The 27,078-nt window shown below is 38.8% G+C and overlaps 1 protein-coding gene across 7 annotated transcripts in view; it reads left to right on the top strand.

The window, feature by feature from the left end:
• Positions 1-25,715, top strand: part of FOXN3 (forkhead box N3) — a 205,088-nt gene extending 179,373 nt beyond the window's left edge. For 5 of the 7 annotated variants that reach the window (XM_054515189.1, XM_036383974.2, XM_036383977.2 and 2 more), the window contains 3 exons: positions 8,192-8,300; positions 15,714-15,737; positions 18,331-25,715. In XM_054515189.1, coding sequence (XP_054371164.1) covers positions 8,192-8,300; positions 15,714-15,737; positions 18,331-18,880 — 683 coding nt within the window. In that variant the 3' untranslated portion in view covers positions 18,881-25,715. The remainder of the gene's footprint in view (positions 1-8,191; positions 8,301-15,713; positions 15,738-18,330) is intronic. The other 2 variants (XM_036383978.2, XM_036383976.2) reach the window with 1 other exon arrangement.
• The last annotated feature ends 1,363 nt before the right edge of the window (positions 25,716-27,078 follow it).

Raw genomic sequence — 27,078 nt, 5'->3', positions numbered from 1 at the left:
CTCCTAAGCACCTTTCAGGAACTATGCATGGTAAAAGGGCAAGCAATACCTGCTGTGTGTAGGTAGGAAAAAGGAAAGATTTTGTTGGGAAGAGGAGGTTACACTTTGTATCTGATTAATTAGCTTTATGGTTGTAAATGACCATTTAAAATTCCACACCCATGTGTGAAACACTGCTAACAATCACAAATTAATTCTAAAATCAGCTTCTGCTTTTATATGAAATCTTGAAATGATATCTGACAAACATTGGTTACCATTTATTCCAATTCCACTATCCTTTAGTTTTCATTCAGAAAAAAAAAGGCATAGTAAAAGAGTAAAATACTGTTATTAGGATTATTTTGTGTTTGTGTAGGTTTTACTGTATAGACTTATAAAACTGATTGTTCACATTGCTACTAAAGGTTAGGAATATGCAATTATAGTTAGAGTGTTAATGTCAGAAATCAGTTTCTCAATTATTAACACCTTGCAGTGTATTCACAGACCAAATAAAGGCAGAAGTTCAAAGTAGCCAGCTGTGTGCAAGTTTCTACTGAAACCTGCAATCCAGCTGGCACCAGGAGTTAAAGCATGAAAGATACTGTGATATGCTAAGAGAGGGCATGTAGGAACATTGATTTAATACTTTTTGCTTCAGTTTATTGAAGTCGTGTTTCATCAGGTTTTGTAGGTTTGTGTTTGAAAAGAAACAGCAATTAAAGCACCTGCTTCCTTTAGAAGCAGCTATCACAAGTTACAAATACTTGGGATTTTTATTAGTAGTCAGTTCATGAATATTAATTCCAAAATATTTGACTTGCACTGAAAACTCTATCTTGACCTGCAAGGCACTGAGTACTGTCTGGGCCATCTTGGGCAAGTTGCATCAAATTTATCGGCCTGTTTTCCTCTTGTGAATCTAATTTGGAGAGAGGACAGAAGAAAACAGGATGGTGAACAAATGGTAGAGCTCCATTTAGAACTCATGGTTACTAAACCAGTGAACTTTAGAACTCATGGGTACTAAATCAGTGAAGTCCCTGAGTTAGTTTTGTACAGTTGCTTTTTTGTACAAAAGATTTTCAGCACGTCAGTTGTTACCAACATCTTGAAAGTGAATATTGCTAGCTGTCATTCTAAGAGTGTGGCATCCTGGCATGTCATTGAGTCTTGCCAAACTATGATGTTTTGCCATGATTAAAAGGGGAGATAGATTTTGGTGCTTTTGCGTTGTGTTGGAATTCCTGAGATTCAAGTCACTGGAAGCATGTAGGTAGCAACACCTTCTTAATTGGTGAGGTCATTTTGAACTTTGAGCCACTTGCTTTTCTGGAGGGATGAGTAAAGAAGGGACAGTGTTAGTGTATGGCTGCTACTGCTAGTGAACAGTGCTGTGGTCAGAGGGCTTATCCTAGAAATACTGATTTAATCCAAGAAGCTTCTCAGTGCTGTTACACATAGCTCCAAGTTCATGCATAGTCCTTTGCCTGTTGCTATATAATTTGTGAATTGCACACAAATGCAAGTACATTGCTCAATCTAAAGTTTAATGCTGCAAACAGCTATTAAACAGTGCCCACAGAAAGGATTTGGGTAGAAACCAGGAAACTGAGAGTCTTCCCAGCTCTGACATCCACCTTCTGGTTTCAGTACTCTCATCACTTCTTGGTTGGGTTGGCTAGAAACTGGTAGCCTTCAGAAAACTTAGCAACACTGGTTTTGTGAGTGGTTCCTTATAGGAGGCTGAAGTGCTGTGGTAAAGATATTTTTAAAATAGGTTTTCCATGATTTAAACCAGTGTCTCTCTGATTTGGAAGTCTTTATTAATCCTCCTCTCAAAACATATAAAACCCAGACTAGATACACATATTGTAAGTTTGGTGGGGGGACAAGTAATTCCTTAAAGAGATCTACTTTACCTCTACACTTCTAACATTGTACCCCAATGAAATTTGCTTTTTACGCTAATGCAAGTGGATTGTATATGAGCAAGATACATATACAGGAATGAAGACCAAAAAAATTGCCTTAATGACAGTCAGAAATTCTCCAAATAGGATAAAATAGAACATGCTGTTTTGTTGGGACATTTTTATTGTACATGAAACTTCATAGATGTAATGTTCTATTTGTACTGCTTATGGACAAGTCACTTAGTATAACTGAGACAGCTTCCAGCCTAACTTTGAGTATCAGAAAATGATAAATCATTGAGAGTAAAATGTTTCATAAAACTATTTTTACTGGCAATTTTGTCTTAAAGCAAAAACTAGGAAAATACATTTTCATAATGTTCAAACTTTCTGTTGCTAGATTTTGGTTAGGATTTTGTTTTGGTTTGTTTTACTTTGGTGTTTAATATTAAGCCATTAAAGGGCTGAAATAAATTTGGAAAGAAAGCTTACTTTTATTAAGTACTTTCTACTTCTTCCTCTGTACTCAAAATATTTTTAGAAAAAGTACGAGTGTGATAGAATTATCAGGATACATTTGTCTCCTCCCTCTCAATTTTTGTTTAGAATAAATGGCTTGTTGGATGCATCCTAGATTCACAGTTTGTAAGGACTACAGAGTATGGAATTTAAAAGCTATGAAATTGTCCTTGAGCTGTAAAATACAAGTTGGGCAGATGTCATCAGATTTGTGCCTGGGTTAAGATAGCTGACTAAAGTTTCACATCTGGCAGAAAACATTTGCTTTTGGCAACTTCTGATGTCCCATCCACTATAGATCATCAGCAATTTCCTACTTTCAGTTCTTGTAGCCTGATCTAAAGAATTCTACTAAACACTGTACTGAAAGAAAGCTTGGCAGAAAAGAGCTGAAGCTGACAGATATTAGCCAAAACTCAGTACCTCTTGTCTATAATGATTTCTTCTACAGAAGCTGGGTCAGGGCAAAGAGCCTTGAGATCCATGCATGTGCTGTATGATGACAGAAGAGGCAAAGAACCAGTCTGTCCCTACAGGATACACTCACACATTCCACTTCTTTAAAATTCATTTCTCAGTAAATACTATTCATTCTTCCTTGCTAAGTGTTGGCCACCTTGAGCTAGACAGTTTAATGAAGTGTATGTTTGTTTCCTAAATCACACAAAGAACATGTTTTTTACCAGTTCATTGTCTCACTCCTTGCTTATGCTTCATTTCACTTTCACATGCCAACATTTACCCAAGAAGTTAGTTTCCTTTTCTAGTGAGCTTTTGAAGTGTCAGTGTGTCAGGTGACTATCCATTACTTCCTCCTCCTTTTGCATTTCAATTTTACCAAATTGCTACATTGTTTGTTTGACAATCAGATCTTCAGGGAAGGACACAGTCTGACAGGGTTTTTCTGACACTGTTGCGAAGATCTCGGATGAGGTGGTTATCTCAGCCAGAACTGGGCTTGCTTCACCTGCACACCCCTGCAAGTAAGAGATCAGGGATGCAGTCTGCTGAGAGATGTGATGAAAGAAGTCCATAGTTGGACTAATCTACTCAGCTAATGTGCACACAAGAGCATGCTCTGGATTGAAGTAGTCCTGCACTGGCTGTGGAGTGATCATGTAGCCCTCAACTTACTTTCCACCTACAGACCCTGAGTACAGGCTACGAAACAACACTGGATTTTTGAAGGGCTTCTGCTGGATCCTTTTAACACTGTGAACATAGTGCCTTGATGGATTCAGATTATGGTATGTTCTCCCACATGTCATTCACTTTATTGTCTGTTAAACTATAGCATGAAAGTTCTCTACAAAAGGGAGATTTTTTTTTCCCCTTGGAGAATGTCAGAGATGTAGTCTTGATTTTTGACATTGGATGCATTGCTTCACTCCAGAGTTAGCCAGTGGAGACTCAGCTGGCTGAGTCTACTCAGGTTGTGAAATTCTGCCAGAGCAGCATAAGTCCAAAAATAATTTCCCCATTCATGCAACAGATGAGGGGCAGATTCTCAGTACACACTTTGACTCTACTCCAATGAAAGTGTTTCCTGGGCTTAAGTTTCCTGAGAGCAGAGTAGACCCTTGAAAACATAGCAGTGATGAAAGTTGAAAGGTGAATAATGATTTTGTCATTTCAGACTCTTTGTGTTTCACTGGGAACATTTTGTGAAAAAGGAAACCTTCATCAAAGAGATGCACAGGTCTTGTTCCATTGTTTCTTGAGCTGAGTTTCTCAGACATAAACGGCTTTGGGCACTTGCTCAGAAAAGGTGTAAATTACATTTCACACTTCTGCCTAGGAATTGGGAACCTGGAACCTGCCTGTAGTGTTGGTTAAAGAAGCATTACAAGAGAGGGGTCAGGACTGTAAGGTGTTCATCCAGATTGGCACTGATTGATGATATGGCTTGGAGTAAATTATCTTACCTCCACACCTTGAATCTTCAATCTCTAAAATATAAATATCTCACCTCAAAGTATGGGTTTGAAACGTAATTAAAGCTTGTAAGGCGTAAATGTATCTTTGGAATAAAAGCACCACATAATTTCAGTAAATAATCCACAACCCTTCAAAAGCACCAAAATGTAGGAATAATTCCTTGAATATAAGTAGCTGTCATACAGCCTGCACAAAGGCTGGAAGACTCTGTGGGTACCAGGGATGGTGTAATAGCAGTTTATCTATAATCTTTTTAAAATTAAGTAATTAATGTTATTTTCTGCAAGGATCAGTTTTGATGCTTTAAATGTTGTAAGTAGAGATGAATGAGCAAGAAAGATCAATCTTATGGTGGCACATTGGTAATGTGGATAACTAGAAATTAATACCTTTTACTACTGAAATATTTTAATCCTGCTTTTCATTTTAGGTTTAGAGTGCTACAGAAGCTGATTTACCAGAAAGTTGGGATGTTGTGGGTTTTTTTTGTTTATGGTTCCATGTATTTCCTGAAAGGATACACTACATAGTCCAGTGTCCTTCTCCAGTGATCCCTTGCATACAACGTTTCTGTTTGTCTGAGTGATGTGGTGGTGGTGCTGAATCATAATTCAGAGAGTCTGAGGAAACAAAACCAAAAATCAGCAGCAATAACACTGCTGTTGCAAGCTGAAATAGTTATTGAATTCTGAGTGATGATTTCATTATCCAGAGCTGTGATGTACTTTAGAGAAAAGTTAGAATCACAGAATCATGGTTAAGACCTCTTCTGGCGTGAATAGTCTTATTGAAGCCTTTCAGTGAGTGGTGGCATGAGGCACAGACTGGCCATGATTGAAGAGAATTTCATAGGAGGACAAGAGACCAAGTTTTCTCTTAGGGGATAACTTCTGAGGTTTGTTTTTTTTTTTTACAAACCTTTGTTCATTTGTTACTTCTTGAAGGGAATATGGGGAGAGAGAGAGAGAGAGAGTGTGTGTGTGTGTGTGTGTGTGTGTGTGTGTGTGTGTGTGTGTGTGTGTGGACGTGGGAATGTTTTAAATGTGAAGCTTTTGAAGAGAATGTTTCCTGGATGGCACTCCGTGACTTACAAACCTGCAAAGGGTCAAGGAAAATGAAAGATGGGTTCCAGTTAGGGTGTTGTCAAGGTATAGAAATCTGAAGTTGTGAGACTTGGCAGTGTATTTGATACAGGTATAGATACATACATAGGAGTGCAGGGAAAAAAGGAAACTCAGAAGAGATAAAGAAGGAAAGGCAGGAAGTTAATTTTTGAAAATTGTGAGGAAGCAAACAGGATATTCTAAAGAAGCAATGGGAGTTGTCAATAAAGGATAGAGGAGAAGAAAAATCATAGAATAAGCATCAGTTAACTCTGCCAGCAGACCAGGATAATTAGGTAATCTGAGCAAAGAAGAGTTTGGGCATCAATGAGCCTGTTGCTCTCTTTTTGTAATAGCACTTTCAGTATGTTTGCTTTGAAGTTTTACAGTGTATATTTAGACAGTATCCATAGCTAACTGACATTCTGTGCATATGCATAAATGTTTCATTTCAGTATAAAACTATGGTTTATATCATAGTGAAGAGAAAATTCCCAGATCTTTCTCAGTCAAAACTTCTGGTTCCTTTCTTTTGATGGGACTTTGTAAACATAGCGAAACCATACCATGTAGTGCAGTATAAAATCTGTCCTTCTTAAAAGTTTGTTGGAATAACCACGCCCATTTGAAATTATGTCTTTTTATTTATCTTTCAGTGTTCAGCACATTTATCTGTGGCTTTGAATTCACCGGTTACCTTCATGTTTTAGGTTAGCCATATCTTTGAGCAGACTGCTTTTCTTTCATGATACTGGTGTTTCAACCATCGCAAGGTTACACTGTTGGAACAAATAGAATAAGAAATTCAGCCTTTTGAGTTTTAACATGATAATATTGCTCTACAGTATCTAAAAACCAGAACACTGGAGCAGAGAAAGCCTTACATTGTCCCCTGTGTGAAAGAGGTTTGATCAATTCCTCATAAACTAGCAGTGAAGGGAAAAGTATACAGAGTAGGGAGGTATAAATAGCAATATGCTATTGAAAATTATTCTGGTCATTGAAAGCTGACCCAAGTTGTTATAAACTAAGTTCTATAATTTTAGCCATTTGAGGTTGTACTTAAGTACCTAAATATAACTGACCTATTCTTCAAAGGTGCTCAAAAGTAAGAGTGGGTGTTACACAGTGACAGGATTTGATTGGGAGAGTGATGTGCTCTCACAAGCAGGAGAAAGAAGATTATTTTCCCAGAACTAATCTGTGTGGTCCGGAGTGAAACAAGGTGAGCACCAGGACAGCAGGAGGGGAGGTGTCGATCTGGCTTGATGTTTATGGGAAGTTGAAGTGTACCTCAGCATACTTCTGAGCATATGCTCCTCTGCCTCAGAATACACTAGTATTTTGGGGTGTGAGTATTTGAAGTTGTGCATGTGAAGTGTACGTGTTGATTCTGAGTAATTTCTCTAGTCTCTGTGTAATTTGTTTAAAAATAAATTCTGTGGGTGAATATAAAGTAATACAGTTTACATTTATCTTACAAGTGTTTATATAATATCCATATATTTAAAAATAATATTAAAGGAGTAATGATCATCATTCTCTTTTTGGACATTCCCCATGGGGGGAAGTTATGGTGTGAATGATGACTTCTAGTAAATAGAATGTGTGTCAGCTGGCTGGCTGTGGATGTTAAAGTGAGTTCGGTGGAGGCTGTGGTGAGGTGACTGTCCCAGCCTGAAGGGACATAATAGCAGTGCAAATAAATGGCAGTGCATGCAGGTAGGGCCCTGCTGAGGGCCTAGACTAAGAACTCTGTTTGGTAGAACTCTCTTTGGTAGTCTTGCATCTCGTAGTGGAGGAGGGAAATCCTGAGACTTGCTAAGGACACTCTTGCTGTGGTGGTGCCTGACTCGTGCTTCTCTGCTCCTTGTTCAGTTGTCTGCCCTGGGCTGAGCAGTGTACAGAAACATGCCTGGGTAGAAAGCAAGTACTTGGGTGTAACCTAAAATCCTGTTGGCCAGAGCTGCAGTTTTTGATGTAGAGCCAAGTTGAAGAGCCCAGTGAAATGTCTTGCCTGTAGTGGTCAGTTCCTAGGAGCTGGTGTCAGTGGCATCAGCACATGTTGGGTGAGGGAGGCTGGGCTGTGACCCAGCCGTGTGCAGGGGGCACGGGACTGCTGCCAGGCTGCATGGCAGGGTCGTCCATGGCCAGGGGCAGGGCCTAATTACTGCTATGGACATAATGTCCTCTAAGCCTCTTCTCTTTCCCTTCCTGCTAAATATATATTTGTAGTTAATATTTTGTTTTGCAGGGATGGGGCCCAAGATAGTGCTGCTCAGAAAGTAAACTGGGATGATAAAAAGCCGTCAACTGTGATCTTGCAGTGAAATACTTGTGTTCTATTTATCTGTAAGGGGTCATTGTTTCTTTTTGTAGACAAAATAGTTACACCTGTGCTCATAGCTGGTTTTGACTCTAAGCACATTCATTCGCAGTAGAACAGCAATTGCAAAAGAAAAGTGATTCATTTGTACAAGGAATGATCTGCAGCAACTAGGTCAGGCAGTGGCTTTGGTAAGCCATGTTATCATTGTTTATATGAAAATAGCATTGGAAATAGAATGGCTCAGAAGACTCAAGGCTGAGATGTCCAAGGTAAGCAGTGTACTGCACGAGCCTCTCTAATGGTTTTCCAGTACATTGAAAAGCCTGAGTTCCACATTTTGCTCCTGTACTTTTCTAACTTTTCCTTTAGAAGAAAAAACATTGTATGTTTTGTTTTGTTTTTAGTTCCTTCGGGAGTGATACAAAATGGAGCTCGAGTACTGAGTAGAGGAATATTTCCTGGAGCCAGGCCATTGCCAATCAACCCTATAGGGAGCATGGCTGTCGCAGTAAGGTAAGAGTGCATCATTGTGGCATCTCTATGAAATAAATCAGCATTTTGCAAAAAATGTAAAAGTACATGTGAGCTCCGGGTATTTTGCTGCTTGCCAGTGCTTCTGAGGTTCTAAATGAAATAAAATTCTCCCACCTAAAGTTCTTGGGATATCATCCTTAGCAGGATAGTCATGGCATATCTGTCTGTTGCATGGTGGTTTGTGAAAAACACTTGTATTTTCACTAGCAAATTGCAGGCAGTTTGTGGTGAGAACCTCCTGTAGTGGCCTGTTTTACTAAGTGCAAATGTTTTCTCCTCCCCTCTCTCCCTTTTCTCAAAGACTTTTTCCTGGATTAAATACCAGAGAGAAGAGTATCAATAATATTAAAGCAAATCCTGAAAGCTATTTGAACATATAGCTGTCATTTTGTTATTAACTTAGATCTTTGTGAGGCAGTTTCTTTCACTATGATTTTATTTCAAGGTTATACTGAAACATGCAAGGGTAAAATGTTGTTTAAGATACTCAACTATCAGGAAGCAGAGCAGTAAGAGACATCTAGTGATGGCAGTAGGAACTGTGGTTCAGTGGTTTGTTTTGCTCAAAGCAGTGCTGCTTTATTGGTGGAAGAACAATTTGCCCCGGGTGTAGCTGCATTTTCAGTCAGTCACAACAGAGATTAATTTGGTCAAGTACACTGCCTTGTCTTTCAGAACTCTCAGCATCTGCAAAAGCTATTTCAGCCTGGGCAGTTGGGTATTTTGGTGGGGTTTCATAATTAGTGCTGACCTCACTTCACAGTGCTGTTGCAATTACACTCTCTTTTCTCAGGCAAGGGCTGCAAGGCATTGAAATAAAGTATCTAGGTAGGTCTAATTCTTTCACTATTTACATGGGGTTTTTTATTTTTTATCCCTTTTCAGAATCAGGGTCTAGCCCTTTGGGTCCAGTATTTCCATCCAGTAAATGGAGAGAAAGACAGAGAGAGCCTATGACATTCATGTGGTCTTGATGCTTAAAATGCACAGAGGGGAAGACACTAATTGGAATAAAATCCATATTTTTTGATGAGCGAGTTCTTCAGCTGTTTTTCCCATTTGCTTCACTGAAGGGATGCAACCCCAAGGGTCATCCTCCAGAATTCTGCAGAGTTCCTCTCCATCTTTCTTTACCACAGCTTGCCCTTGCTAGCAGCAGGGGTCAGCTCTCTTCATCAGCTTTGCCACTGGCTTCATGCAGGACTTGTATTCTGCTCCAGTGGGGATTGCAGAGCCATAGGACTACAGGATCATTCATTATATATAATTTTTATGAGGTTTTCAAGCTAAATGGAGGACATAGTGGTCTCAATATTCTCTCTGGAGTTTATCTGTATTTCCTGCTTAGACTCTGTTTCATAATCAGAATTGACTCAAGGAGGAGATAGAACTGTTTTACTTCCAGGCCACTTGAAAACTTCTGTGTAGGCATCCTCAAATTGTTGTGCTGTAAAGCTGTATCTAGTTAAATTTTATATATTTTCAAAGGACTGTTTCTCATGTTTTTTTTTCCCAGCAGGTAGAGAATGGGATCTTTACCAGCTACCTGTTAATGTAGAGATGGGAAATTAGGGATTTTACCCCTCCCTTGCTTACGTTCTTTTTGCTCTGTCTCACAGAAAAGCATTTATCATTAGTTAATGCAGACATTTCTAATTCTTTTTGTTCTCTTCTCCAGCCTTAGGCAGTATTAGAAATAGCTTGCTATGAATATATTCCTGGTGTGCATAATGTCTGCTCATATTTAAAATCTCCTGCAATATCCCCTCTTTTAATTCTTGAAAGGCAGAGGGAGACAGAGACAAGAGGCTTTGAAAGCCTTTGAGAAGTTAGGGGACTCTTCAACAGAGCAAGTTCAGCAGGCAGTTTTGTCTTGTTTCCCTCAGGGATGATGCTATTCAGAATTTCTTTGGGAAGAACATCAATCTGGATTCACAATGCCTCTTGGAACATCATCTGGTCCTCTCAAAACTGGACACCTCTGTTATCAGTTCTGTGAAAATTACACTGTTTCTTGGTGCCAACCCCTCTCCTCAGATACACCAGACTAAATAGGAGCTGTCATGTTCAGCTTTCATGGTGTCTCCTGAGAATAACTTCTGCTTAGAATGTGCAGCAGGGGAAATTTACCACAGCATCCATACAGCCTTCTTTTGCAATTTAAGAGTAGGTGGACTGCTCAGATTGAGCTGTCATTCCTGCACAGAGGACAATGGTCCAGTCAGGCTGGCAGGGGATGTTGTCAGACCTGTTCAGGTGCAGGAAGGTTGATTTTCCCTACTAGCTTTTACCAGGAAGGAGGTCTGGGCAGCCATTGTAGGTGGTGCCATCTCCTGTTAATTTTTCTGCTGAAATTGTGTGCCTCTGCCTATGTATTGAGAAGCCAGACAGCTTCTTTCTAAGATTTTTTTAAAATCAAATGTCTTTTTTTGAGAAGTGTTCCTTTGGTGCTATAAATGAAAGGCCTGAAGCCACCTGAAGAAGGTAGTTTTCATCATTCTCATAAGGGACCATTAGCATTTTCTTTATTATGCAGACAGTTGCATAATAAATTAAACCTCATAACTTTTTCTTTAGTTACCATATGTAGGAATCACAGGTTCCTATGTAAGATGCTGGTCTTCTCTTGGCACTTCCTTGCTGTCTGAGCTGTTTATTTCATTTTGTGTTTTATTTCCTCAATATCTTAATGGTCTTTGGTTTAGTTGTCCCCCAAGCTGGTACAAATAGCTTGTTGTATGTTGTCCTGTTGTGCAGTGCCATTAGTGCCAAAACACAGTAAGAAAAAGTTTGGTCTTGGGTTAAATTTGCAGTTATGTGGGTGTTTTAACTAATTTGTTGTTCAGAAAGGAAGCCAAAACTATAGCATTGGACTGAGAAGCTGAAGTCTGTGATTTCTGATGTGTTAACTCCCATCAATAGAAAAGTTTACTGTGCTGTTCATTCAGTGTGACTGAATGCATTGGCATATTATGTTCCTGTACAAGGTATCAATGTGTTGCTCTTCCCTTGTAATTACATATAATTACTTTATATTTTATATATAAAATAAGGTACAATTGAATTAAGTCCTTTGGGTTAAAAAACCCTCCTGGGGTTTATTTAACAAAGATGACTTTCCACGAATAAAGAATTACAGTTGTGATCATCATTATTTTGTAGTGCATTTGGCTTAAATTGCACAAATAGGCCTTTCATTCCAAACTAATCTACAAATGGAAAGGCATCCCACACTATTTTTACTTTGAAAATCATCCTCTGGTGTTAAATCTCCACAGCAGAGCATAATTGGATGTGTTTTGACAGTAGCTTTTTATTTACTTTATTCACACCACTTTTAGCTTGTTTACCATCCATATTTTCCATGTTGTGGCTGACAAGTCTAAGACCCACCCAAAAACAGCAGGGGAAAATAACGCTTCAAAGCTGCACAGCGTGTAGCATGTCTCTAGCATGAGATCCATCGTATTTTGGGGATATTTTTGGCAGACCATGTCCCTATATAGTTCCCTGAGAGAATCTAAAAGCAGATGCAGTGACAGTCTGGATATGTAGAAGATACTGACTGACAGAGGTATTCACTGAAAGCAGGCAAAGCCAGTAGTTCCTTACATACAGCAAGGAGTTGGTTGTGAAAGTGAGCTCTTGCTCTTCCTATCATCATCCATTGGAAAATACCTTTTAAATGTTTTTCTAGGTGGACTTCTGTGTTGCTTTGGTAGGGATGGTATCTGTCAAAGTGGCCAGTGCATATGACATTCACATGTCTTGGCAAGGTGCACAAAGCTCTTTCCATATGTAATCACCTTCCACAGGAGTCAGGTATGACCTGTTACATCAACCCTTGGGAAGAGCACAAGCTTGGAAGTTGATCTAACATTTGACATAGTGTAGCATCAATTTCACCACAATATTTATTATTTTCTGCAGTTATCCATAGTGGGTGGGTGGTTTATGACTGTGTCCAAGTCCTGCTGCTGTGCAGTAGAACTACTGAGCCTAAGCCTCTCACATGCCTAATGTGGACAGATCCACTGAGGTGAGGTTGATGGAAATTCACCCCACAGAGAATCTTAGCAGCTGTTTAGCATAGGCCTTGTAATTTGATTCAGGCTATTTTGCAGATGATGTTTTACAAAATATCCTTGGTAATTTTTTTTAAAAACTTATATGCTACATATGCCTAGGTAATAGGTTAGATTACTTTTTGTACTATTTGTTAGAAATACCTTGGGTTTTAAATTACTGCAGGCTAAAAATAAAAATTAATAGGAAATTACATGGGCTTTTCCCCATTTTATCCAATTCTTCTTCACCAAATTCTCTGTCCTGGTTTTGGCTTGCATGCAGTTCATTTTCTTCCTAGTAGCCAGTACAGAGCTGTGTGTTGGCTGTAGCAGGAGAATAATGTTGATAACATGCTAATGGTTTAGTTACTGAGCAGAACTTGTCCCAAGTCAAGGACTTTTCAGTTTCCCATGCTCTGCCAGTGAGCAGGTGCACAAGAAGGGAGCAGGGGCAGGGCAGGTGACCTGAACTGGCCAAAGGGCAGTTCCATACCATAGAGCATAAACTGGGAGAGTTGGCAGGGAGGAGCTGATCACTCCTGAGGGATGGGTTGAGTTGGGAGCCATTGTGTTGTGCATCCCTTATCTTTCCTGTGTTTTATTCCCCTTTTTGTTACCTCTCTCTTTTCATCACCTTTGTCATCATTGTTGTTACTGGTTTTGTTGTTATTTACTTTATTTCAAAGTAAATTAAAAAAAAAAAGTTTGTATCTCAACTCATGTTTACCTTTTTCCAATTCTTCTTCCAATCCCACCTGGAGCAGGGAAGAGCAAGCAGCTGCATGTGACACAGTTGCTGGCTGGGATTAAACACAGGCATTCTCAAGGAATTTCACAGTTACCTAGAAGTTGCAAACAGGTTTCCCGAAGAAGTTCCTTCAGTAAAAAAAATATTTCTATTCAAGTTTCCAAGATAAAATTTTTCATATTCATAGGGAAAACAAGTGCACCTGCACAGGCAGAGCTACAGCTCTTCTTTGATTTTGAGGAATTTAAAGAAAACAACAACAAAACAAAAACAAAAAACCAAACCAAGCAGAAAGACAACAAAAAGTAGGTAAGGTTTGCTAGTGTTGCATTTTGGCACCCCAAAATTTTGGCAACTTTACCTACTTCATGATGAGTAGATTTTAAAATGCCTGTTCTTCTGCTATTAATGCCACAGTTCCTTATGCAGCTCCTGATTACTGGGGCATGACAAGAACGAGTTTTGTGCTTAACCTTATCTGAAGATGGAAAATGGTTATTTAAGATTATTTGCACTTCAAAATTATAGGGCAATTACTAGATTATTCCTTGGGCATAGCTTTTATTATTGTGACTTTATTTCTCATGCTGTCTTTATTTTTGCTTCTATTTTCCTCCCTTGGAGCAGCCATTCAAGCAATGATTAAATAAAACAAACTTTGCATGTGCAGAGTAGATGCCAAAGCATAAATAGAATTATTATCATTCACTTACATTATCTGTGAATTACTATTTTTGCTTAGATAAAGAAATTGGTAGGTATTTCCTTTCATAAATTCTTAATTGTATCTTCGTAGTGCTTACCCACTGGTGTGATCAGCTTAACAAAGCCCAGATCATCCCAGATGCACTGCATTCCCCTGCCCACCTGTAACAGGCAGGATGAGTTATCCTTGGGAGCCAAAGGAATCCTTTAGTAACTAAAGGACAGCAATGCTGACTGACTTGATTATTTTTTCTTTGCAGAATGCACAGGGCTCCATTTGGTTTAATTTCAGATCTGCTGATACTGCTGGCAGTTCATGAAGTGTATTTACTGTGGTCCTTTGCATACAATTTTTCTCTGAAGTACCTTTGTAAGAGCTTCTGTCACTATTGTGAGCCCTTTGTAAGAGCTTCTGTCACTACTGTGAGCAGCTCACTGTTGACTTTTAACTCAGTAACCCCTGACAAAGTCTCATTGTAGAGCAAGTGAGCACCACTTACTTTTCATACACTTGCTCATCCTTCTGTCTGCTGGTTTGTAGTGGTTTTAAGAAGCAGTTCAACTAGCTGTAGCCAAAAGTTCTGACTGTTCTGAATTTCCCTTTGAAATAAAAAAAGTGATTTTTTTTTTCTTTTTTTTTTTTTTTTTTTGCGAACCGGGAATGTGTCAAAATCTACAAACCCAGCTTACCTTTACTGTTTTCATTGTGTCTTCTAACTGTGTGCTTCCAGTTACATCCAAAAACTGTCATCCATGGGTACACAGTATCTGTCATCCAGAAGGATCAGAGGTAGATTAAGGTGATATTTAAACTCCACATAGGTTTTCTTTGTTCATCAAAGGAATATACCTGTCTCAAGTGTGAAATGCAGTAAGTTTTTTTTCAGCAAAACCTTTGCCATTTTGCAAACAGAATGTGATTACCTATCTTTCTTTCAAGCTAGCAGAGAAATTTAAGGAAGATATGCCTGTACTTGGTAAAATGACAGACTCACTTTTGTCTCCTCCTGAGGAAGACCTCTCTGAAAGGCAGAGGCACTACCACTGTGCAAAGGACATTATTTCCTCTAACTTGAGACCCAGCTGCCATGAGTCCTGTCTGCCTTCTGGTGACATTGGTAGTAGAATTCATATCCATTAACAATGGGAATGAAGTCAGACTTTCAGAAGTCCAAACTTACATTTGCACTGCTTGAGGATTGTGTCATTGTGCTACAAACAAATGGAAATATTCTAAAAAGAATCTGTGCACATTGCTTTAGGCTGAGATCCCTCAAGCAAATAAGATAGTCCATGTGAGTAGGATGAAAAGCTCTAGAGACTGTCCCAGCAACTTTCCTGAAAGAGCAAGCCACTACTTTAAAACACGAAAATACGTCAGTTTATGGAAATTTTGAAATGAAGTTCTGAACAAAAAAGGGGGGAAACAAAGTGAGAGTTACAACCAGAACTGTGAGCAAAAATAGATGGAGCTAGCCAAAATCTGTGTCCTGGAACCCAAGGGAGTTCTGTCCACTGACAGTCTAGATTGAACTACATAAATCACAAATTCATTTCATAGTGAATATATGATTGTCTAAGAGCAGTGTAGAGCTTGAGAATGTCTCAGAAGCATGTGTGGAATATTAATTGTTTAGATATTAGTTCGTTCAGCTCTTACTAATCTACTAATATCAGTTATAAGTAATTTATCTAATGTTTGAGCTATTGCATATTAAGATACAGATCAGATTTACTTTCAGGGTACATGACTTTTGATGTTGTGAATATCCTAAAGCACTCTTCCTGTATAACTTTTTACTTTTCTGCAAATATCCTTTGCTAATTCTCTCCTTGACCTGCTTTCTCTTCCTTTTGTATTTCCTCAAGCAGAACTGGTTGGAAATCTTTCAAAATGTAAGTGAAACCCAAAGATTTTTCTGAGATGCAAATGCTGTCCATTTCCTGACCAGTTCCACTTTCTTCTGAAGTGTATTGGTATTTTCTTTTCTCCCTTTTTTTTTAAAGCAATTTTTTTTTTGCACCTCTTTGTAAACTTGTATTTTTCTTTACCAGCATCTCTGCTTGTGCCCCCTGTGGGATGCCAACAACACAGCACCCCCTCCCCTGGGACATCCCTCTGTACTCCCTGGGCATTTCATTCTGTTTTTATGCTGATTTGGAGGAATTGGGATTTGGAGTAAGTCCCATGGGCATAGCTTTTGAATCCAAATTATAGTCCCTTTACATAAAAGGCAACACTAGAGACTCCAGAGCAGGGTAAATCAGAGATGTCTCTTTGGCACGTGGTTGCTGTGCTGCTCGATGGAGCTGTGGCTTTCCTTTTATTGACAGTCTCTTGGTACAAACTCACAGGAGTAGATCTAAATAGCATAAAAATGGGTGTCTTGGTTTAAATCACATCCATTAGAAGCCTTGTTCACTTGCAGTCAGTAGGAATATCATTTGAGTTCCCATCTATTCTGTCCTGTATTTGTTTCCTTGGAGCAAGAATTGGTTGTTATTTTTTAATGGAAAATTAGTAGCGTGTGATTTTTAGTAAGCCATATTGCTCTGACTTTTAGCTGCCTTGTAAAATCAAGTAAGTTTAATTTTATGCTAATTTATGATAATTTTTAACATCTTTAAATGTAAATTTACCCTAAAAATGAAGAATCTGTCACTTAAAATGCATCACATACTTCCTTGTAACGGCTGATCTTAAGGAGTTGGTTATAAATTCACCTTATAACTAGCTTAGTATGGATGATTTCTTATTCTAAGCATTTGGCATCCTCTAATGACAACCCCTGCAGTTGCAAGCCATCACAAAGTAAATGCAGCTGGCTTGCTGCACAATCATGAATGACATTGCACTTAGTTATTAATAATTGAAGGAGCTTTGTGTATTCCTTCTGGGTTCTATATGGAATTTATGGATCATACATCTACTCAGAAAGCTAGGCAAAAGTAATTTTGTTGAGCAAAAGAGGTTGGCAAGAGGCTTTCTTTGCTAATAAGTGTACCTTCTATTCTATACATTTCTTTGAAAGCACTGTAAATAACATTTGGAATGACTGATGAATTTGCTGCCTCCTAGCATTGTCCTGTCACTGGTTCATAAATGCAAGGGGCTTTCTTATCTCAGTGAGCTCTTGCAGAGAAGGGCATTTAGATGAATAGGAACTGTGGAATTACATACCACTCTTCTTTTACCCACCTTTCAACCTTACCTTTCAGAAATGGGTAATATTCTGCTGTTTCTTGTGTAAGGAAACCATACATGAGGTCCATGGCCTGAAACCTAAAGTACTTTCCCATTTTTAAAAGTAGAAGAGCAGTAATACTCTGGACTTGCCACTGTGCCATTCCTCTTAAGAAACATCTATGTTCAGTGTGTGCATTTAAGAAAGGGGCTTTAATCCAACACTGCCCCAAGTGTGCAAAAGCACTCCAATGGGAACACAAAGATGGCAAGTTTAAATCACTTTATCATGTGAGGGTTTAAACAGCCTTGCTTTTTTGTTGGATTTTTTTTAACTGACAGAGAGGTTCAAGGCTGGTAAACTGGCAGGTGGCAGTGATGATGGCTTTACTCAATGAGGAGCATCCTGCTCTCCTTTTCAGTAGGAGTTAAGCATTGCACAGAATCAGTGCCTTCTTTAATAGTATTTTAAGTATTGTATTCTGTTTTTTAAAGTCAGTGGCAATACTCTAATACTTTTCACTACAGAAAAAAAACAGTTCATTTTTAAACATATCATGCTGCAGTAGTTCCCACTGCACAGGGTGCCATAAAACCAAAGGAGAAAATGACAGCTTCTAGAGCAAATCCAGATTTATTTTTTCTACTGCTTGTTTTTGAACACGTTCTAATATTTCCTTGGCAGCTAGTGGCTTAAGATTGTATTGCTTTTAAGGTTATTTATTAACTGATCAGAATCAGAACTGTGACTGGACATAGTTGTTCATTCTCTTGCAAAGAGTCCTAAATAGAAGTTGTGCTACTTCCCAGGTGAACCATGAAATACAAGTTGGAATTAGAGCTGGAAAGTGACTTTCAGAGCAGGCAAGGAATTGCCCCAGAAAGCTAGTTCCCCACGTTTTTGGTAGTACCACTTTATATGCAAAAGATGAGGGGCTAATTTATGCAATTTATCAGTTTATTTACCCAGTAGTTAAAATAATATTGGGGAGTTTTCTTCTTAATTTTCGAAAGTGTAAACTATTAATTGAAATTTAAATCAATACAATTTAAATCATTTATTTGTAACCATCCCCTTCTTGTTCCTGCTTCTTGTGCTATTTTGCATCTTTTGGCTTATTTTGTATGTTAAGTCCGTCCAATCCACGAGCAATTAGGCTTTGAAACCAGCTTGCATGGACATTACTTTGATAGTCATCATTTCAGATTGTAATTTCAATTTATCTGTCAGTTGGATTTATCATCTGCTTCAAAGCTGGATCACATCTCTGTGGCTTCTAAGAGTGCTTGGATTTGTTTTTGCAGGAATGGAATAACAAACTGCCGGATGCGGACGGAAAGCGAACAGTCCTGCGGCTCTCCAGTTGTTAGTGGTGACCCAAAGGAGGATCACAACTACAGCAGTGCCAAATCTTCCAACCACAGGAGCACATCACCTGCCAGTGACTCCGTTTCCTCTTCCTCTGCTGATGACCAGTATGAATTTGCAACTAAAGGTAGCCAAGACAGCAGTGAAGGAAGTGAGGTGAGCTTCCAGAGCCACGAGAGCCATAGCGAAACAGAAGAGGAGGACAAAAAGCAAAGTCGGAAGGAGACCAAGGATTCTTTAGCTGACAGTGGATATGCATCCCAGCACAAGAAAAGGCAACATTTAATGAAGGCGAAAAAAGTACCAAGTGACACACTGCCTCTTAAAAAGAGACGTACAGAAAAGCCCCCTGAGAGTGACGATGAGGAGATGAAAGAAGCAGCAGGATCACTCCTGCATTTAGCAGGAATTCGATCCTGTTTGAACAACATCACCAATCGGACGGCAAAGGGGCAGAAAGAGCAAAAGGAAACCACAAAAAATTAGAACAAATCAATGATTTGTTTGAACTTACAAAGTTTTGTTTCAGCACGTCAGGTGAATTCTAATGATTTGTGGCAATATCAGCAATTTTTTCCTTTTTTGTTTTTCTTCAATTTCTTTTTGTTTTGTTTATTTGGGTTTTTTGTTTGGTTTTTTTTTTTTTGACCCTTAAGATTTTTATTTTTAAAGGAGATTGAAGCCATAGAACTCATACTGACACTCAGCTAATTTACAAAAGCTTTTCATTACCTGAAGACAAAAAGTTAACAAAAAAAGCCAAAATCGCCATTGCTTTCTCCAGCTTGTCAAAAATGCATGGTTGAATACGCAGTGATATCAACATTAATGTGATGGGAGTAAAATTGGGCACTTGGAAATCCCTCTTAGAGTAGAAGAGCTGTGCATAATTTAGTATTCATTCAGGCCTGGCCCTTAAGAATTTTTTTAATGGCCTTACAATTGGGTTAGAAGCGAATGTGAATAAAGAGATTTGTGGGAAAGAGGAGGCACGTACTTCTCAACCAAGAACTGTTTAGTGGCACTTGGAGATGTGCCACACAAGTCTTCGGACGGCCACTGGTGGCAACTGTGCAAGCAGCAATGCACTTCTAGTGTGTCACGTATCCTATGTGGCTCATAATGTGAAGACTGATAACTCTAAGTTAGAGGAAATTTAAATTATGTATGCAATGGGTTTCAGTGAAATAATGAAATGGGAGGGGTGTGACTGTTAGTAGCATCGTTAACCATTGAATTCTATCTTCTATATTAAATTGAAAGAATGTTCAAAAAAGCCATAAGCCTGAAGATTGGCACTGCGTGCAAAAAAATAATAGTAATAGGGGAAAACAAACTATGTCTTCTAAACTGCCTGAGTGAAAAGTAATCAAGTCTAAGAAATTACAGTAGACACAATGTACATCAGAATCTTTTTCTGTGGATCACATCCTTGATCTAACAGGGGAAACAAAGCTACAAAACCTGCCATTAGTGGTATTCTGTATTTAAAAATAGAAGGAAAGCATATTGGTGAACAGTAAAATTCAGAAATTCAACAAAAGAGCTCCTACACTGCCCTCAGAAGTGAGTGTGCAGTGACCATCAGTCAGGATTCATCTGTGCAAAAATGACAACAAATTTCCAGATTCAACCAGCATAGCCAGCAGAAGAAATTTGATCCACATTGCATGGATTCTTTAGGGAAAGGGGGAAAACAAAAAGCAAACAATTTTTTTTATTCAAAGATGACAAAGTTCTTGTAAGGTAAATAATGTATTTAGCATGAAGCATGAATTATTTTCATATAAATATAGAAAATAGAGAAAAAGGCTATGCCTCTAATTTTTAAGCCCTTAGGCTTAGAGTTTGTTTTTTGGGGGTTTTATTTTTTTGTTTTGTTTTGTTTTTGTTTTGGTTCTTTTTTGTTGTCGTTGGGGTTTTTTTGAAGCAGGTGTTTAAGGTTTAACCTTCTTCAGGGACAAACACTGACTGTTGGGGAACTTACTCTGCAATATTAAAAAATAAAATCTTCATGCTCTGGTAGGGCTTGGATGGTTGAATTATACTGCCTTGTCTGCACATTCAGCCCCCTCTCCCTACTTCTGTTAAAAAAAAGAAAAAAAAAGAAAAAAGTAAAAGTGTGTCTTTTCTTCGTCTGTACATGTGTAACATGACGCAATAATCTGAGGGCAAATTTAGTAGTGAGTGTGTATGACAGAATCAAGAAAATAATGGGAGGTTAATTGAGGAAAACTCTCTGATTTGATTCAGGAATAAGTAGACAAGAAAATAGCTTTGCTAATTTGCCATGAAAAATTGAAGTTAGTTAAGAGCCTTATGGAGGTGTCCGAATAAAAACCAGTGTTACAGAGAGTGTGATTCAGGTGCAGTGCTACTCTGGTAAGGATGGCTATGAGACTGAAAATCACTACAGCACAGAGAAGCTGTGAAATAAACTAAACAGTCTCTCTCACTTGGATTCTTGCATTTGGCATGAAAAATTCTACACTTAGAATATCCTGGAGGCAAAAAGAAAATCCCAGAAACCAACCACTTAAGAGAACAAAATGGTTGGTTTCTTAAAGAGTATAGGTTTAGATTTGTCACTAACAGCTGTTTCAGGCAGCGGTTTCACCAAGATGGATCTAGTTTATGAAGAGTGAGTTAGAGAAGGGTTTGACCTCCTATTCAGTGCAGTGAGCTAAAAGTTGTATTTGGAGATGCCTGTGGTGTGTGCTCAGTTAGGAGGTGGAAGGACTGAAGGACAGGCTGGTCTGGACCTGGTTCTGTACCCCACAAGCATTTTGTAAAGAACAGGGCAGCACAGCAAAAGTGTGCCTCTCCTCCCATCTCAGCCAGCATGTCCTGGGATCCAGGAGCAGCTTGATAGCTGCCAGAGCTCAGCACAACTGCCAGCTTAGGAGATGAGGAAGGAGAGAGCCATGGATAGTGCCAGAAACAGCCTTGTTCCTCTCAGTTTGCAGGGGCCAATGCGTGCAGCGTTGATTCCCAGCATTAGTGAAGTCAGGAGTACATAGAGACTAACTTCTGTTGGCTGCCTGCAACATAGATAACGTTGGGGAAAACAGGAAGGACCAGTCCCTTGGCCAGGTAGCACAGAGATGAATGAGCCATAACATTTCCCTTGTCTGATCAGACTGGGATAATCTGCTTCTTCCCAGGGCCATGCTCTCTACAGCCAAAGTCTGCAGGTGGTGTAGCACACAACCCTGTACAGGAGAACTTGGTCTTCATCTTTTACAGACTTTTGGGAGAGTCATTTGAAATAGAATATACTAGAGTATCACTTTGCTACCACCTTTGCTCATTGATGCATTGTTGTAACAGCTCGGGAGTGGCTTAATATTTACCAAAAACAGCACTGAAAAATCTAGTGGCAGAAAATACAAACCATGGCTCAGCCATCTCTGTCCTCCAGGGAAAGCTACGTGTTTGTGTGCCAGTGGCCAGATTCTGTCCACAACACTAATTCCAGAGCAACTTCTCTGATTGCAGTGTGTCAGTGCAAATGAGATCAGTATCTGCTGAAAAACAAGTGCCATTCATTAATGTGGACTCTTGGTGGCTAAATATATAATTACCACTAGTATTACTCATCTTAGAAAACAGTCATTTTGCATAAATATCTAATTAGGCAGGTTAACTTTATACAGATATATATATAGATATATATGTACAACACCTATCTAAGACTTCAACAAGTTCTCTATATACTTCCTGATAAACCTAAAATGTTGGCAAGCATCTATTTTCATCTAAAATTTGTTTCTCCTAGTCTGATCTGCCTGGAAGGTATTCTTTGGTAGGATTTTACAAAGTTATGTTTGGGCTGCCATCAATGGATTATTTCTGGTGTTTAAAAACAACTTGTCCTTCTTGATGCTTACTCTGACTGTTGATGAGAAGTACATAATTTGGATTGTATAAAGTATTTAGGAGTCACCTTTTAAACCATATTTGTGCCTGGCTGACAATGGCAACTTTGTCAGAACTGGTTCTACTCCATCAGAGAAGTTCTCTTTTTTTGTGTAAGAACTGAAATTGATATGTTTTCCAAGAAATACGATGTCAGCTTTTAATAGAATTGTCTTTACTTCAACTGAATGATGTCAAAATGGACTGGTAATTGCACTGTATTACAAACTCTCTCACTTGCCAGATAGGAGGTGGTGTGGTTTTGCTTGTTTGCTTTCCTTCTAAGCCATTTTGGGGTGAGAAGTTGTCAAATCTCGAACTTCCCCTTCTTCTCACTCTAAGTATTGCCAAATAAGCGTTTCTCCAAGACAGGTGGGGGCGAGGTCAGCAGGTGTTCAGTGGTGAGTTTCACATGGGCATGAATTGTAAGGGTTGCTGGACTTCATGGCGAGTTCCTTTGGAATATGCCTTCTGCAGCAAGAAGCTCTTGCAGGCCAGAGCTAATGCCATAAGCAGATTTCACCAGCATCTCCAGGGAGGTGAAATCTGCTGATCGTGCTTGCATTCTGCAAGCAGTTGGATGTCCTACTGCATTTTGGTGCAGATTCTGCTTGCATTTAAAAATGCAAGCACAGGTCTTGAACAGCTTAAATGTATCACCCCATAGCTGTTTCTGAAAGCAGTCTGCTTCTGATCTTCTCCTGACAAAACTGGCAGTAGTTCTACAGAGATCACAGGGCTTTACAGCTGAAAAGCCAAATGTGGGAGTGAGGTGAGCCCTGTAGGACTGGAGAACTGTCCTGAGACTCTTCTCTCCAGCAATTGAGGTTCATCTTCTGGTTCCTCTCCTACCTTAATGGGAGAAGGGAATCCCAAAGGAGATGCATTGGCTCCCAGTGTTGAGCTGAATTACTGTCTACTTGTGGAAAAGATACAGAAAAAAGCTGGAGGCTGCATTCTTCACTGGAGTGAGGTAGAGATACATCGACATACTTAACCAGACAATGAAATCCTAAATTGTACACCAAATGGCACCACGGATAAAATTACCAAAACAACACTTTGTCCTGGTTTCTTAGTAGTGGTAATTTATTTTCACTGAGATTTTGGCTCCCATCCCAATCCATCTAAAGATGTAGATCATAGAATCATAAAATATGTTGAGTTGGAAGGGACCCATCTGACTCTTGGCCCTGCACAGGACACACTAAGAATCACACTGTGGGTCTGAGAGTGCACAATCTGAGGTCTTCTAGAACTTGAAGGTGTCTGGTCTCCTTTGCAGTTAGTGGAGCTATAGACACCCAAGTGCTCCTGGAAGCCTTTACCATTTCACTATTATTGTTACTATAGTTTTTGCTTTAATCTGGCCCTAGGCATTTTTTGAAAGATTACTCTCCTGTGCTCCAGGATCAGAATAAAACTACTAAGAAAATGCATTTCCAATGCAATTTACTTCACTTCCTGGAGAATGCAAACCCAGCTCCTTCAGGCACATCACTACTGCCTGAACAGCTCATTGGCATATTTTATAGGAAATACTTTGAAACATTTTCTTAACTTTGCCACCAAAAGAGCATTTGAACCATACATCCTCCTGATTGTAACAGAGTATCAGTGTTGACCGTTAAGTTTTAGTAGTGTTCTTCACAGCCCTCCAGTAATATATCAAACACTGTTATGCACATAATGCAGCACTGTGATCTAATTTAAATAATACTTTTTTATTATTTATACTACTCTATGTAATATACATCAACACTTTGCTATATAACCTAAGTGATAACCCTCTTAGTTACCTGCCAAACTCTGAATTTCTGTTTGATTTATATTGCAATTAGCACAGTTACCAAGTTGTAATGATGTCTCTTTTCCTTTGAAATGGGATGTGTAAGTCAAACTATACATTTTGTGTGTTTCTGTTTTGAGATGAAGTTTATAAGGATTTACACACAACATTCAGTGTTCTGTATAAATCTGCATACATTTGTAAATTCATCTGTTAATCCCCTTTTCTTTAGAAAGTATTAATTGATGGTGGTTTATTAGGGATTTTTATTTTTGCATTTTTATTTTTAGTACTGGTTATTCTTGAATTAAGCAGAGACTTGTCAGCTGGGTTGCTTTATCTTTGATCATGTACATGACCTTATAATTCTTCCACAGTTCAGCAAACAAGTACTAGCTTCACTGACCAAAAAACAGTCTCAACCTAATGTGTCTATGGTGCTGTATTTTGCTGGTATACATTTAAACCAGAAATGATTTAAAGGTCACTTCTGAGTTGTTCTAATAAGTAGCCTTTCCTGGTTTGGGAAGTTTGGGTTTTGTTTTAGCATTGAAAACAAGATATATTTATCTGAAGCTATATAATGATTTTTCTACTGTATCACATTTCCTTTTGCAAAGAGGGGAATATCAGCCTGATGCAACATCCTTTCACAATCAGTGGGAGGGGGTTTTGTTTCACTTTTTTATTTTCAGTGGATTTCGTGAGGCTTTGGATCAGGCCAGCAGTTGCAGGAGCTCATCATCCGAGGGTTTAAGGGATAAATGACAACTTGTGCTGGCCTTTAGTGCTAGAAGGGATTTCACCGAATACTAAAACTACATGCTGGACTCTGGAATGGCTGACAATCTAAAATGGGAATCTTTTTCATTTGTTTACTCTGGCCTGAAATCCCAAGATCTTTTTTTGTTTGGATGACATTGAACTTGAGTACATTTTTAAGTTACTAGAGCATTGTACATTTCCTGAGTATGTGTGTGGGACAGCAATTGAAAGTCATACCTGTTATCTGATAACCAGTTCCATGCCTGCATCATTCACACTCACTACTTAAAACTGCCATGATGTAAAATGTTGGGGGGAATGATTTGTGTGTGTATGAAAAGCATTATGAACTTGTACATTTTTTTATACTCTGATCTGTAATTTCTGAAGTATTTTGTTTTACAGAAAAAGTGATAAAGCAATCAAAAGACCAAGAGATTTAGTATCAATGCTTAAGGGTCACAGGACCTTAACTGGCCAATAAGTTAATTTAGTACAGTGATAAGCCAATTTTTTTCCTGTACTTGGCGTCTGAAACTGCCAATTTCATCAATATTAAAATACGAACTGTGACGGGGAATGAACAGTGATGTTAAGTTGTATTTGTGTTTACCTAAATGAGCAGTCCGAAGGCAAGTGCAATCAGCTGATCTTTAGGAAATATGAAATTGTTGATTTAGAGGCATACTTGCATTTTACATTTTCTTGATGTGTAATCATATTGCCAAAGACAAACTATTTCATCAATTATTATTGTAAATAACACTTTCCCAAAACCTACCATAAAGTTTCTGTGATGTATTGTCTTCCAGTTGCAATAAAAATTACTGAGTTGCATCAATTGAACAATTGCATTTGTGTGAATATTAGTTTCAGAATATTCTCACATATTAACACAGAACAACAGTGGTTGTTTTGTTTGGGTTTTTTTTAACAAATTAATTCTTTCATTATTAAGTAGTTCTGGCCTTTGTGGGATGTTACCTGGATCTTTACTGCTGTAGATACCAGCTCATGTTAATTTCCTGTAAATGGCTAGACATACTAAACTGATATTAAGTTAGAATCTGATTTTCCTCTTTCATCAGTTTTGCAGCCCAGAAACAAAGCTGATTTCATTGGGAATTGATTTTTGTTTTGGTTTTTGGCTTTGTGGGTTTTTTGTTTGTTTTTTATCCTTAGTTAGCAACAATCAGAAGAGATCCAGTAATAAAATGTCTAATGGCATATATATAACTTCTGACAAACATACCTTTGTAATCTGTGCATTAATCCTTTCACCGAAGTCTAGAGTTGAAGAAAACAGTGCAAAAGGATTCTCTTTAGAGAATGAATAATAAGGAATATAAAAAATGAATAATAAGGAGTATAAAAAAATTGTAATGGTCTCATAGCTTTCTCCAATTAAAATTAAACTGAATAGTACAATCTTATAAGTCACAGAATTCCTCCGACCCTGTGTTTTTGAAAGTGTTCTGTTAACAGTCATAAATATCTATAGGTTAACTTTGAAAAGGACTGAGAAGAAAGAAAGCCCCTCAGTTCTTCCATCAAACTTTCTCACAGCTGGTTTGAAGCACTGCTGAGGCAGAGAGGGTGGTTTCTCAGCCATGTAGTGAGAATGTATGGCTGCTGGGGCTGGAACGCAGCTGACCTAAGAGTGTCCCCCTCTCTTGTCTTGATGACATCCAGAGTGGCTGGTATGGGAGACTACTGCACCAGGCTTCTGAGGGACAAGATGGATGTGGATGTCCTGGGAGAAAGTGGAGCAGAAGAAGCAAATGTCTGAGATACACAGAAAAGAGCATAAAAGTGCCCAAGCTCAATATCTGTCCAGGCAATTGCTACTTCCATGCATTGCCTGGAAAAGTTTGTTGTAACCAATCCTAGGTGCCCACTGCTGCTGCAATTGAACAAGGAGAGAAAAAACTTCGCCAAGGAAGGAGACAAGATGAGAACTGACTGATGAGAAGGCAGAACCTCTTAGCTGTGCTCTGAACCATTTCCTCTAATGGATTCCCCCTCCCATCTGCAGCCAGTTAGGCAGGGATCACGTAGCAGTCAGCGGATGGATCCGTAGTGATGTGTGTAGAGAAGCAAGGAGACCTGCAGCCTCCACAGAACATGTTTTAGCCTTTATGTACAAGCCAGCAAGCTTGCAAAGAGCCTGGTCGTGGACTTGGTTCAGCACAGAGCATTGCAAAAGGGTCCT

The sequence above is a fragment of the Molothrus ater genome, chromosome 6, assembly GCF_012460135.2.
Source record: "Molothrus ater isolate BHLD 08-10-18 breed brown headed cowbird chromosome 6, BPBGC_Mater_1.1, whole genome shotgun sequence".
NCBI classification, from domain to species: Eukaryota; Metazoa; Chordata; class Aves; order Passeriformes; family Icteridae; genus Molothrus; species Molothrus ater.
Note: the sequence above shows the minus strand (reverse complement) of the source record. Positions and strands in the feature narration are given on the sequence as shown.